General features: G+C 39.9%; 1 protein-coding gene across 5 annotated transcripts in view; it reads right to left on the bottom strand.

The window, feature by feature from the left end:
- Positions 1-1,047: 1,047 nt before the first annotated feature.
- The window catches only part of ADGB (androglobin), a 152,147-nt gene continuing 138,443 nt past the window's right edge, over positions 1,048-14,751 (bottom strand). For all 5 annotated transcript variants that reach the window (XM_060188709.1, XM_060188706.1, XM_060188707.1 and 2 more), the window contains 3 exons: positions 12,456-12,546; positions 10,685-10,868; positions 1,048-1,669 (listed from right to left, as the gene is read on the bottom strand). In XM_060188709.1, coding sequence (XP_060044692.1) covers positions 1,484-1,669; positions 10,685-10,868; positions 12,456-12,546 — 461 coding nt within the window. In that variant the 3' untranslated portion in view covers positions 1,048-1,483. The remainder of the gene's footprint in view (positions 1,670-10,684; positions 10,869-12,455; positions 12,547-14,751) is intronic.

Genomic DNA, 14,751 nt, shown 5'->3' with positions numbered 1-14,751 from the left:
AGTGTCACTGGTGTCCTAACACATTGTGGAGAGATGAGAAATTGTACTTCTAAAACACTTATAGTCTTGGAAACCAAAGTTACTTAAAAAGCAAATAAAAGCTATTAAAATTATGGGAGGGAGATATCTGGGCGATGACACACACAGGTGAGTGCAGAGGTCACAACAATGCACAGGGACTCCAGTTCAAACCCCGGCTCCCCACCTGCAGGGGGTAGCTTCATATGCAGTGAAGCAGGTCTTCAGGTGTCTATCTTTCTCTCTCCCTCTCTCTTTCCCTCCCCTCTCAATTTGACTTATCAGGAAAAGGATACTTAAAAATAGATACACTCACCTTTTGTTTATTATACTAGTATTCACAAAAGTCAAGTTATAGCAATAATTTAAGTGCCTATAGATATATTAATGGATGAAGATTATTTGGTACATGTACACAGTAGAATATATTCAGTGTTTCTAAAAAAGACAGTATTTTGTAATTTGTAATAGTATGAATGGAACTTGAGGGTGTTGTGATAAGTGAAATGGACAAAGAAAGGGAAATATTTTATTTGTATGTGGAATATAAGAAAAGCAAGGAAACAAAGCAAAAGAAGACATCAACTACAATATAGTAGTAAGAGCACTTGTGGAGAGGAATGGAGAGAACTTGGACTGAATTTGGTGTATTCTACCAAAGTAAAGGACTCAGAGGAGGGGGCATGTAAATCAGCTTAACTATAGGTTGAAGAATGAAAAATAGTAATGAAGTGGTACATACATACTTTCAGTTACAATGCTACACAGCTCGAGACTCGATAATATAAACCTATTACAGCAATTAAAAAATCAACAGCTAATTTCATGTACCTTTTTATAGTCTCTATTTCATTGATTTATGTTATTATCAGTCTTTTCTAGGTCTGTTAACTTTGAATGCCTTCATGCATCTCACATGGTAAGCTATCTCTTCTCTGACACCCCCAAATCATTCCCATGTAAAGAGGGAGGTTTATAGAGGTTGCATCTTAAAAAAGAACAAACCAACAACAACAATAGCCTCAAGTGTGAAGTACAGCTTCCATTTTAATGTCTAAAGTCAGTGACAAAAGTTTCTCGAGAAGTAGCTACTTTTCTCATAGTTGATCTTTTCAAAGACAGTTCAGCTAATTACATATGTATAGTCTTGGTTTTGTTTTAGTACTAACTAAAAAGAAGCAATTTAACAGGAGAAACATATATTGCATCCTGAACATTGTAAAGCAATTTTATTTAAACTAAAAAAAAAAAAAAAAGAAACATCTGATCTCTAATAACTCCAAATAGAAGTTTTCTGACCAAAATGAGCCCATCAACATTATGATGCATAAAGAATTTCTGTGCTAGCGACACTTCCGGTTTTCAGTGGATGTGATACCATACACACAGGAAAGTCATTGATGATTCAAAACGGAATAAGGAATATGTTCTCTTTAGAAGGAGACTGGTATAGAGTATCTGCGGGTTACTTCTTCTTGCCTTTCTTCTTCTTCTGTGTGTCAGGAGCCGAGGACTTCTTTTCCATTTCTGTCAAGGCGGCTGCTTCCTCTGCAGCCAGAGCCTCCAACCTCAGGCGCTCAGCTTCTAGCAGCCTGTTCCTGTACTCTTCTCGGATAGCATAGATGTTGTGTCGGGCTTCATCTAAAGAGTCCTAGTTCAAAACAGAACCCCAAGGAAATAAAAATCAGTTGATGAAAATGTTGTCATCTTAGAAAAGAAAAAAATGTGATCCTTTGCTCTTTTCCTTATCTCAACAGATTCTTAAGGAGAAATTGTTGAAGAAGGTGAAAAATAGCTTATGGTTTCATGTGTGGATTAAGATATAAAGCAAAAGAGCAACAAGACACATGGCACTTTCATGAAAGGTTAAATAAGATCATAAGGAATAGAAAGATGATGAATGAAATTGGGAGGGATGTGCAGGGGAGTGAGTACCCAGTCACTATATATGCATGCACCCAGGTTCAAGCCCTTGGTCTCTGCCTGCAAGGAGTAAACTTCATGAGTGATGGAACAGTGTTGTGGCTGTCTCTCTTTCATTTACTCTCTCTCTCTCTCTTTTCTCTCTCTCTCTCTTATTTATCTTTTTCTCTATCAGAAAGGGGAAAAAAAAATCACCAGGAGAAGTGATGTCATTGTGATGCAGACTCCAAGCTCTAGCTATTACCTATTACCTGGAAAAGGAAGGGTGGGGAGAAGGTAGCAAAGTAGGAAGGTAGAAAGGGAGGAAGGGAGGGAGAAAGAAGGAAAAAAAGAAGAGAGGATGATTAAAGAAAAAATAAAAGTAAAAAAAAGTACAGCTTTTAGCAAAGCAACTGTTTATATTGTGAGTTCAATACAATCTAAAACATATGTGCAGCCCAGCAAATCTCAATAAGTGTGTTTGGAGAAATACATGTTCCAGTGCCTGTTCTAGCCTTGACAAAATATAGCCAAGTTACTCCCAAAAAACTGTCAGATCACATCACCTATTCCATCAGTTATCTTTCTTATTGTCAGAGTTTGGCCTTAATTCTTATCACTCTAAAAATCAAAGCAAGACAAAGATGCTAGTTGTCTCTATGTAAGTTAATTCCAATTCATTTCTTGGTCTCATTCTTACTCCTCTTAAACTAACTCACTTAATTTATCTCTGTGCATAGCATATCCACTCATTTTGTTTCTTCTGCCTCACTTCTTGCTCTATGTTAGTAGTCTTCGCTATATTCTCTCTTTCTTTTTATTGGATAGAGACAGAGAAAAATTAACAAGGGAGGGGGAAGATAGAGAGGGAGAGAGACCAAGAGACACCTGCAGCCCTACTTGACCACTCGTGAAGCTTGAAGCTTGCCCCCTGCAGGTGGGGACCAGGGGCTTTTGATGTGAGCACTAAACCAGGTGACTCAGTACCTGCACCCTATTCTCTTTCACTCTTTATGTAGAAGTGGCTACGTGTCAGATGTTAGGCCTTTTCCCACCTAACCCTATGGCTATACAACCCACTGATGGAATCCATAATCTTTAAATTTCCAGTTCATGTTGTTCTCTCAAATTCCAGGAGAACATATCCAACACCAATTCAACATCTCCACATTATTGTACAATAGATACATTAAAAATGTTCCAAAATTGTTTGAAGATGAAATCCTGCCCTTTCCTAAATATAAATTTTGATGGCAATTGAACCAACTCTTTGATTAGACAAGCAACAAGAGTATTTCCCGATTCATCTTTTTCTTATAATATAGTAATAAGTCACCACCAAGTTCTCTGAATCTCCTTTCCATATCTGTACAGCATCCAAATTCACCAACAACCTGGTGTCAATCACCACTATCCCTCATACACTCAATGCAATGACATCACACACTTCTTAACAGTGGGTGTACATTCTGAGACATTGCTATAGTAGAACATTTTGACATAGTATGAATGCAACACTAGCAGAAGATCTCATATGCTTTGGTGTCAGAATGAACAACATAAGATTGATACAAGCGCAAGGGCAAATCATGCTATTGACAATGAAGTAAACACAAGATACATGAGATTATTACTGCACTAAGACATTCTGTTATAACAGGCATGCCTACAAAGCTCGTAGTTTACACAGAGTTGGGGAGTTTGTTGCATGTGGGGTCCATCCTTAGCCAAAACATTGTGAAGTACCCTATGACTCTAGCCTACTAACAAATCTTTTTTTTTAATTTAAGAAAGGATTAATTAACAAAACCATAGGGTAGGAGGGGTACAACTCCACACAATTCCCACCACCCAATCTCCATATCCCACACTAACAAATCTATGTTCATACACGGCCCCTCTGTATTTGTTCTTTGCATCTTTGAATAGATCCCTAGGAAAAGATTTGCCTGATCATATAGTAGGTCCATTTCGTAGATATATTTTGAGACAGCTCCTGTTGGTCTGCTTCTAAATTCTGCTTCTAAGACCCCTTCTGTAGCATTGCTTGCTGCTGTGGTCTATTTACATAATCATTGTTTTGTTCACACTGGTTTAATCCCCACTGGTCCATGTGCTTTTTCTTTCTCCCCAACCTCTATCCTATGTACATCCTCACCTATCCTGACACTTCCACCTCAGGAGATACATAGGACAAGATTGTGATTAGAGATAGCTAGCTTGCACTGCATCCCGGCATCTGGCACCTGAACAGGGACCGGCATATGGTGTACCAACATAGGGCATGAACCTCAGCTCCATACACAAGAAGCAGACCAACATTTCCCCCTTTCTTTTTAACTAAGGATGCCAGTATAGCCTGAGGGTGCTTCTTCCCGAGCAAGTGCTCTCTGGGTTGGAGAGAATTTGACAGGAGCCAACCTAGGCTGCTGCTTGGGAGAGGGATCAGGAACTCTTGCTGGGCTAGTGTTGCAGGAGAGAGACTCTGGGACTCTCAGAGCCAGAAGGCAATTTCAAGCTGGGCTGGCTTTGTGGGAGGGAAAGAGACGACCAGGGACTCATGGCTGAGCTGGAATGCAGTTCGATCTTTATTGACGAGCGGGGATGCAGTTCAAGCTAGTTACCTCTAATAACAATCTTGCCCTATATATCTCCTGAGGTGGAAGTGTCAGGTCAGAAGAGGATGTACATAGGATAGGGGGTGGGGAGAAGGAAAAAGCGCACGAACCAGTTAAACCAGTGCGGGCAAAACAATGATTATGTAAATAGACCACAGAGGCAAGCAATGCAACAGAAGGGTCTTAGAAGCAGAATTTAGAAGCAGACCAGCAAGCTCCAATCTGTTGCCCACAAATATTGGACCAATTTATATTGCCAGCAGCAATGTCAAAGAATCCCATTCTTTCTACGTCCTTGGCAACATGTTTTGTCATTGTCTTGATAATAAGTCTAGATAATAATAAACCACTGAGCACTTCTTCATATGCCTGTTGGCCATCTTAATGTCTTCTTTGGTGAAAATTTATGGTGAGTTCTTTCTTCCATTCTTAAATAGAGTTACTTATTTTTATTGTTTTTGTTGGGTTTTGTGAGTACTTTATCTCTTTTGGTTATTATTCCTTTCCCTGATGTATGGCATATGGATACCTTCACTCATTCTGTAGAGTTTCTTTCTTTTTTTTTAATAATTTTTTAAAATATTGATTTCCTTTATTGTTGCCCTTGTTGTTGTTTCTATTGTTGTAATTATTATTGTTGTTGTCATTGTTGGATAGGACAGAGATAAATGGAGAGAGGAGGGGAAGAGAGAGAGGGGGAGAGAAAGACAGACACCTGCAGACCTGCTTCACCGCCTGTGAAGCGACTCCTCTGCAGGTGGGGAGCCGGGGCTCAAACCAGGATCCTTATGCCGGTCCTTATGCTTTGCGCCATTTGCATTTAACCTGCTGCGCTACTGCCCGACTCTTTCTGTTTTAATAATGCCTATTTTTGCTGTGCAGTAGATTTTCAGTTTGACATAATCCTATCAGTTTTATTTTGCTTTTATTTAGATACAGACTGCTGCTACTCAGCTCTCAGAACATGTTTCTATAGCAGACATCATATACTGTCCTGCCAATGTTTTCTCATATGTATTTTATTATTTCCAGGCTAAGATCTAAGTCTTGATCATTTTGAGTTGACTTCTCTGTATAGCTACATGTGGTGGTCCTGTCTCATTCTTCTGCATGGAACAACCTACTTTTCCCAACACCATTTATTGAAAAAAAAAAGTCCCTTTCTCCATTTATTGAAAAAAAAGTCCCTTTCTCCATTATTTATTGTTATGGGCCTTTTTACCATAGACTAGTATGTGTGAGAGATTATCTGTGGACTCTCAGTTCTATTCCATTGGGATGAAGGACTGTTTTTGTTTCAGTATCACATGGTTTTGAAGACTTTCATTGCAGTCAATCTAAGGAATGTCTATGTGAAATTCTTTACCCAGATGGTTATTTCACATTGAACTTCCACCAAGTCCATAGTCTGGAAAGGATTCTTAGATCACAGAACTTTGTTTCATAAATGGATGAGTGAATCAATAACTGCAAATGTAAAGTTATATAGATTGAGCTCATCATGTATAAAAGAAGTCTCATATTCAACTATTACATGAAAGGAGGGCATCAGGATTGCTGGTAATGTTTTCTGTATATAACAAGTAAGAAAATGTGTGTGAACATGAAATAGGGGAAAGTGATTAATTTGAATAACTTTGATGTTAGGTCCTATTTGTGAAGTGTACCATAAAGATAAAACCCTACTTTTAATGGTAACAACAAATTTCTTATTGTTGCTTCTTTTCTTAGGAAGTATACCAATTTTCAAGGTATTATTGACATGTGCTAAGTTTTGCATTAAAATGCTAAGGTGACACATTCCTTCCTCCCTCCCTTTCTTTCTCTTTTTTTCTCTCTCTTTCCCTCACTCTCCCTCCCTTCCCCACTCTTTCCCTTCTTCTCTCCCTTCCTCCGTGTATGTCTCTGTGTGTGTGCGTGTGTGTGTGTGTTACTGCTGTCATCCTATACTAAAGTAGCTGGTTTAGTGAATAGATAATGTACCTGGTTTTTTTTTATTATTATTTTTTCACTTAAAGCTTTGGGAAATTTGAGTCTAACATCCAGTTGTTCTCAACCAAAGGAATCCAGGTGGCAAAACTAGAATAGGAAAGCAACCAGGGGAGGGGATGGGATATGGAGATCGGGTGGTGGGAATTGTGTGGAGTTGTAGCCCTCCTAGCCTACGGTTTTGTTAATGTCTCCTTTCTTAAATAAATAAATAAAATAATAATAATTCAGGTACGAAAAAATTAATTTCTAAACACTTCTTTCTAAGTTCGGGTCAGCTCATTAAACCTTGCTTTTTTTATGGAGTCAAACATATTTTGAAATGAATAACATATCTGACTTATGTTTTGAAATGGACCTATTATATGATCAGGAAAATCTTTTCCTAGGGATCTATTCAAAGATCACAAATGATACATATTCAAAGAGACCTGTGTACACTTACATTACTTGGAGGATAGTCAAATTTTAGAACAGTCAAAATTTGATAAACAATTTTGATAAACAATTTTGATAAACGATTTTGATAATTTTTGATAAACAATTTTGATAGTCAAAATTTTAATAATTTTAACTAATTTTAACACTTTAACTAATTTTAAACAATTTAACTAATTTTAACAATTTTAATAATTTTAAAATTTAACTAATTTTAACAATTTTAATAATTTTTGATAAACAATTTTGATAGTCAAAATTTGGAAACAACCCACGTGTCCAACAACGGATGAGTGGAGAAGGAAACTGGTATACATACCCATTGGAATACAGCACAAGTGTAAGAAATAATGAAGCCATGCCAGTGAAGAAAAGTAGCTCACTTAGAAAGTGTACTGCTGGGAGTCAGGCGGTAGTGTCGCAAGTTACGTGCACGTGGCACAAAGCGCAAGGACCCACTCAAGGATCCCAGTTCAAGCACCCAGCTCTTCACCTGCTGGGGAGTCGCTTCACAGGCAGTGAAGCAGGTCTGCAGGTGTCTATCTTTCTCTCCCCTTCTCTCTCCATTTTTCTCTGTCCTATCCAACAACTTCTTAAAAAAATTCATGTTAAGTGAAATAAGTCAGAAACGGAAGGATGAATATGGGATGATCTCACTCTCAGGCAGACATTGAGAAACAAGATCAAAAGAGAAAACACAAGTAGAACCTCAACTGGAGTTGGTGTATTGCACCAAAGTAAAAGACTCTGGGGTGGGCGGTGGTGGGGGAGAATACAGGTCCAAGAAGGATTCAGAGGACCTAGTGGGGGTTGTATTGTTATGTGGAAAACTGGGAAATGTTATGCATGTACAAACTATTGTATTTACTGTCGCATGTAAACCACTAATTCCTCAATAAAGGAATCAAAAATAAAATAAAATAAAATAAAAAGGTAAAAATGATTAAATATCTTTTGCTAGAAAAATGAATGAAGTTGAAGGAAATTATGTTGAACAAAATGAGCCCTAAGGAGAAGGACTGGTGAATATCAAATGGTCTTATAGATGAATCTAAGAAAACACAGCAAGTGATAAGAAAGGGTGTGATCCCAAGTGACTGTGGTCTATGAAAGTTTACCAAGGGACAGAGGGCAGTGAAGAGTAATGGTTTGGGATACAAGGCAAGCAAATGGTGAAACAAGGTGATGCTTTGGTGAAAGACGAGATGGCCTGACCACCTCCCTTGGGGGAATATGAAAATGTACTCTCAAGTCTACAAAAGTTTTATACATTAACATTCCTTCAACATAGTGTTAACCGAAATTAAAAAAAAAAAAAAAATCCCTAGGTAAGAGCAGTAGATATAGTGAAAGCATTTGACAAGATTGAACAGCCACTAATGATAAAACCCTCATCAAAATCAGGATGGAAGAAACATTTATGAAAATCATAAAGGAGATATGAAAACGCCTACAGTTAAGGGAGCTAGGTGCCTGGGTGGCACACCAGGTTAAGCCCACATAGTACCAAGCACAAGGACTCACACAAGGACCCTGGTTTGACCCATCTCCTCACCTGCATGGAGGGGTTTGCTTCATGAGGGATGAAGCAGGTCTGCTGGTGTCTGTCTCGCTCCTTCTCTATCCCTCCCTCCCCTCTCAATTTCTCTCTCTGTCCTGTCCAATAAAATAAAAAAAAAAAAAAAAGAGAAAAAGAAAAATAAGAAAAATGGCCACCAAGAGCAGTGGATTCATAGTGCTGGCACCAAGCCCCAGCGATAAACTTGGAGGCAAAAAAAAAAAGGAAGAAAGAAAGAAAGGAATGAAAGGAAGAACAAAAGAAAGGAAGAAAGAAGGAAAGAAAGGAAAGAAAGAGAAAAAAAAAAAGAAAACCTACAGTTAACATCATACTCAATGATGAAATATTAAAAACTGAAAACTTTTCCACTAAGACTGAGAACAAGGCCAGGGTATTCACTCTCACCATTACTAATGAGTAGTAGGGTAGCAATGAGATAAGACAGTGAAATAATGAAATCAAAATAGGAATTTAACTAACACTTCCATTAAAACAGTTAAATATAGAAACGACTGAAATGCCCAGGGAGAAATCAGTGGTTAATGAAGCCTTGGTGTAAATGCAAAAGGAAACATTACTCAGCTGAAAGAAATGATGCCTCTTTCTCTTATGCTGCAACTTGGATGGAATTTGAAGGAAACATTAAATTAAATAAGCCAGAAGGAAAAATCCAAATGCTTGATGATCTCGTTGAGAGATCGGGATTGAGAAACAAAAAGAGACGGGGGTGAAGCTAGAATTAGCCATGTTCTATTGCAGCTGGTCCAAGGGCTTTTTAAAAATGGAACCAAGAGACGAGGGTTAAAGTGTAGAATCCAGTGTGAGATAGTAAAGGGAGATGGGTGGTTATAAGTGGTGGTGGGAGGGTGTGTGCTATGTTAACACCTACCAACGAGAAACATGAAACGCCACATGTCTGACAACAGTCATGGAAAGCGACATTCCTTCAATGTGGTGAATAATAAAAAAAAAAGATTTCTCCTGGCAGTGTGGAATGTTGGCTCCCTCAATTCTGTCAATATTAGTCTCCAGCTACTTTTCAGTGTCTCATATATTTTGTTGTCTTCTCTCTCACATTCTTCCCATAGTTGTAGATGGATGGATTCCCAATGCTGTGTTCGAAAGAGTGAAATTTTAAGCCAGTTTAATTAGATGTTTGTAAGCAGCTTGCCTTGCTTTTTTTCTTTCCCTGAGAAAATGTGCCCTACATGCTCTTAAGAATTCTTTATTCTTGTATGTTACAATTCTGTGATTTCCTTTTAATGTTACAAAATATTTTGTCAGTTACAATCATCTGTGCTTTTTGATTTAGTGTTATCATCTTAGTTTTATTGCCACCAGCGCTATTGCCGGAGTTTGGTGCTGGCTCTATGAATCTACCAATCTCATTGGCCATTCCCCCCCTTTTTTTCTCCTTTCTATTTTATTTGACATGACAAGGGGCAGGATAGAGAGGGAGAGAGAGAGAGAGAGAGAGAGGTGGAGAGAGAGATTCTCACAGACCTGCTTCACTACTCATGAAGCGGCCCCCATGAAGGTGGGGAGCGGGGACCTCAAACCCATGCTTAGCCAGGTGCCCTATTGCCCAGCCCCTCATTTTTATCTTTAACTGTTATTATTATTATTATTTATATTTATTTTTCCTTTTGTTGCCCTTGTTTTTCATTGTTGTAGTAGTTATTACTATTGTTGTAGTAATTGTTGTTGTTATTGATGTTGTCATTGTTAGGACAGAGAGAAATGGAGAGAGGAGGGGAAGACAGAGAGGGGGAGAGAAAGACAGACAACCTGCAAACCTGCTTCACCACCTGTAAGGCGACTCCCCTGCAGGTGGGGAGCCAGGGGCTCGAACCCAGATCCTTATGCCACTCCTTGAGCTAGTCTGCTGCGCTACCGCCAGACTCCCTTATTATTTATTATTATTTTGCCACCAGGGCTATTGCCGGGTCTCAGCGCCTGCATGATAAATTTTCTGCCTCCTAGTGGTCATTTCTCTTCTCCCTTTCTTTCATTGGCTAGGAAAAAGAGAAAATTAGGAAGCTAGCCTTATGTCATCACTCATGAAGCTTCCTCACTGCAGGTGGGGAGGGAGGTGCTGAACCTGGGTCCTAGTAAACTCAGTCCCCCAGGCATATATATATATGCATTTTGTCAAGCTCACCCGCATTTCTGCATATGTCTCCAGGACTTCATCCTTTAACCTACACCTTTCTTCTTGCTCCACGTCTCGAATACTAAGAACTCTGTTCCTGTACTGTCGGAACTGATGAATCTCCTCTGACTTCTGCATTGCCTGCTGCTGGTTAAATTCCTCTGTGACCAGGATAGGATCGGCGGTTGTTTTCCTTGACATAAGAACACCAAGAGAGATGCCTAAGTCATTTCACAACCTAGGAATGGATTTCACTTTAAGAGAGAATCTTAAAATCACATTCATGCTACACGGGTCTGAATCAAATAAAATTCCATTGTTAGTTCCTGAGATCGATTCATTTCAAAATGTATTTGAAATTATAAATATCCTTGAATATTTATGCGATTCCTATTGTCTAATTCTTAAGAAAACTGAGTCTTGGCAGAGGAACTGTCTCAATATTAGAACACAGCACTACATGCCTGAGACTCCGGGGACCTCAGACTTTGTGCTCAGCGATGTCATAGGACAGAGGTGGATGATTTTCTGGTCACTGTTTCTCTCTAAACTCTCATTCTCTGTTTCTTAATAGATAAATATATTACTTAAAATATGGAAATTAAATATAATTTTCTAAAGTTCAGATCCCCTTAATCAGCTTACTTTTCAAAAGCAGTCAAATGTTCTTATGATTGACAGAATCTTTTTGCTAAATCTGACACAGAAAAAAAATCATAAACTTCTAAAACTTTAGACACATTGAAAATAAAGTAGTTCGCTTTAATTTTTTTTTCAACCCTCTTCTTCTTCTTGTCTTTCTCCCCCTCCTCTCCCACTCCTCCTCTTTTTTGATAAAGACAGGGAAGGAAGAGAGGGGGAGAGAGGGGGAGAGGGGGAGGGGAGGGGAGGGGAAAGAGGAGGGGGAGAGGGGGAGGGGGAGAGAGAGGGAGAGGGAGAAGGATAGAGGGAGAGGGGGAGAGGGAGAGGGAGAGAGGGGGAGGGAGAGAGGGAGAGAGGGAGAGGGGGAGAGGGAGAGAGGGAGAGGGAGAGGGAGAAGGAGAGAGGGAGAGGGAGAGGGGGAGGGAGAGAGGGAGAGGGAGAGAGGGAGAGGGAGAGGGGGAGAGGGAGAGAGGGGAAGGGGGAGAAGGAGAGAGAGAGGGAAAGAGGGAGAGGGGGAGAGGGAGAGGGAGAGAGGGAGAGGGAGAGTGAGAAGGAGAGAGGGAGAGGGGGAGAGGGAGAGGGAGAGAGGGAGAGAGGGAGAGGGAGAGGGAGAAGAAGAGAGGGAGAGGGGGAGGGAGAGAGGGAGAGGGAGAGAGGGAGAGGGAGAGAGAGAGAGGGAGAGGGGGAGGGAGAGAGGGAGAGGGGGAGGGAGAGAGGGAGAGGGAGAGAGGGAGAGGGAGAGAGAGAGAGGGAGAGGGGGAGGGAGAGAGGGAGAGGGAGAGAGGGAGAGGGAGAGGGAGAGAGGGAGAGGGAGAGGGGGAGAGGGAGAGGGAGAGGGAGAAGGAGAGAGGGAGAGGGGGAGGGAGAGAGGGAGAGGGAGAGAGGGAGAGGGGGAGGGGGAGAGGGAGAGGGGGAGGGGGAGGGGAGGGGACAGGGAGAGGGAGAATGAAGACACCACCACACCAAAGCTTTCTCCAGTGCAGTGGGAATTGGGATGAACCTGAATTCTTCACATGGCAAAGTAGCACATTACCCAAGAGAGCTGTTTCATCGCCCTTCACTTCGCTTTTCAGTGGTCCAGCAAGCCCAGATTATGTGGGCGCAGCTGTGGGTGTTCATCGCGTTTGCTGTGACTCACCGTACATACTGGTCTATGTCTACTACTTTTAGCTTCTTTCGAATAAGCCGTGGAGATATCTCTAGAATGGCGGGGGATCGTGAATGAGACACTGTGAGATAAACAGAAAAGAGTTTTAGGCTTTCAAAGAGAACCAACAAAGACCAAATTACATTATATGCCATTACAGTTGAAAATAACACTTTCTGTTACAAACACTGAATGGACCTGTCTTATTTAATATGGCTTTAATCTTTTTATTGGAGTGGAATATAAAATTTTTTGAGACACAGTATCCTAACTTCAAGAAACTTTTAGTTCAGTTAAAAGCAAAGAATATGGGAGTCGGGCTGTAGCGCAGAGGGTTAAGCGCAGGTGGCGCAAAGCACAAGGACCGGCATAAGGATCCCGGTTCGAACCCCGGCTCCCCACCTGCAGGGGAGTCGCTTCACAGGCGGTGAAGCAGGTCTGCAGGTGTCTGTCTTTCTCTCCCCCTCTCTGTCTTCCCCTCCTCTCTCCATTTCTCTCTGTTCTATCCAACAACAACGACAACAATTAATAACTACAACAATAAAACAAGGGCAACAAAAGGGAATAAATAAATAAAATAAATATTAAAAAAAAAGCAAAGAATATATAACAAGATGCATGCGTATATAACAAGATGTATGTATATATAACAAAATAAGTGTATATATAATCACTAAGATCAAATTACCAGGAGCTTTTTATATTTTTATTATTTTTTAATATTTATTTTATTTTGAAAACATTAATAGAGCAACAGAAGGAAAAATGACCCCCAAAACCACCAAAATTGAGAATAAAAGAAGTGCTATATTCACTGATCCAAAAGAAATAAAAAGATACATATTTTTTTTTATTGTTCCAAAGATTGGATATCTTACGTGTTGGCTAATTCTTTCTTCTGTTAATTCAACTGTCATGTTGAGTCCCTCTAGCAGATTTTTTTTCATTTCAGTTGTTACAGTCAACCCCAGATTTTTTGTAATCAAATAAAGAGTCGACATTCATATAAATTTCTTCTCTGTGTTTTTGGTGAGCTTTACTGAACTCTTGAAGCAAAGAGTCTATAACAACATTGTTACTGAGCGTTTTAAACACGTGCATTTAACCTGGCTCCCCTGAGACCACTTCAGCTCAGTGTCTGTGTAACCATCCGGTCAGCTGTTCTCCCTCAGACCAGGTTTTTATTGACTGCTTGTTTTTCCCTGTATATTACTGAGTTGCCCAATTTATGAGCACAACCCACACACTTATATTAAAAAGTACACATTCCTACATTTTTGGAATTCAATTCTGATTTCCTAGAAGGCAAGTAATTATTGCTCTTGTTTGTTTAGTAATTTTTCTGAATAATCTCTTCCGCTAGTATTTAACTAATGAATTTTCCATTGGCTTTTCTTTCATTTTTTAAAATTTTTAATTTTTTAAAAAATATTTATTTATTCTCTTTTGTTGTCCTTGCTGTTTTATTGTTGTAGTTATTATTGATGTCGTCATTGTTGGATAGGACAGAGAGAAATGGAGAGACGAGGGAAGACAGAGAGGGGGAGAGAAAGATAGACACCTGCAGACCTGCTTCACTGCTTGTGAAGCGACTCCCCTGCAGGTGGGGAGCCGGGGGCTCGAACTGGGATCACTATGCCGGTCCTTGTGCTTTACGCCATGTACGCTTAACCCGCTGTGCTACCACCCGACTCCCCATCATTTATTTTTTTATCCCTATTTTAAGGTGACTTCCTCAGAAGCATACTACGGCAGCATACGAATGATCACTAATATTCTGTTAAAGTTTTCCCTTAAACACCATTTCCCCCAGATCATTTTATGGGGGAAGTAATTGTCTACAGGACAGTTGTTCACATATGGATAAAATTTATTTCTTCCGATGTACGTGTCTGTATTCCACTCCACTAACAACCTGAGTCATTCTCCACCACTGTGTAGTGAGTGGGTTGCTGAAATTCCCTTCCCATGAACTTCTAGTCCAGACTATAAAATTTGTTTTCCCCAAGGACATCTGTGTTATAGTTAGACAGATTCAAAGCTCTGGTGGTATATAAAATTGTCTCTCTTTTCTCTGATTTTTGAACATTTGATTTAGCCAGATAGGTTAGGTCCTCTGTGATCTTTCCTTTGTTCACACAGGATAGCAAAGAATCTGTGGAATTTAACCAAACTCACTAGGACTCAGAGCTTTCTCTTCAATTTTAGGCAGGGCTGTTGATTGCCTTGATGAGTGTCACAGTCTCTGCATGCTATAATCTTATCAATTACATTTTCTTTTTGCCAT

This window comes from Erinaceus europaeus, chromosome 4, assembly GCF_950295315.1.
Source record: "Erinaceus europaeus chromosome 4, mEriEur2.1, whole genome shotgun sequence".
NCBI lineage: Eukaryota > Metazoa > Chordata > Mammalia > Eulipotyphla > Erinaceidae > Erinaceus > Erinaceus europaeus.
The sequence above is the reverse complement of the archived record's forward strand: the minus strand, read 5'-3'. Positions and strand labels throughout refer to the sequence as shown.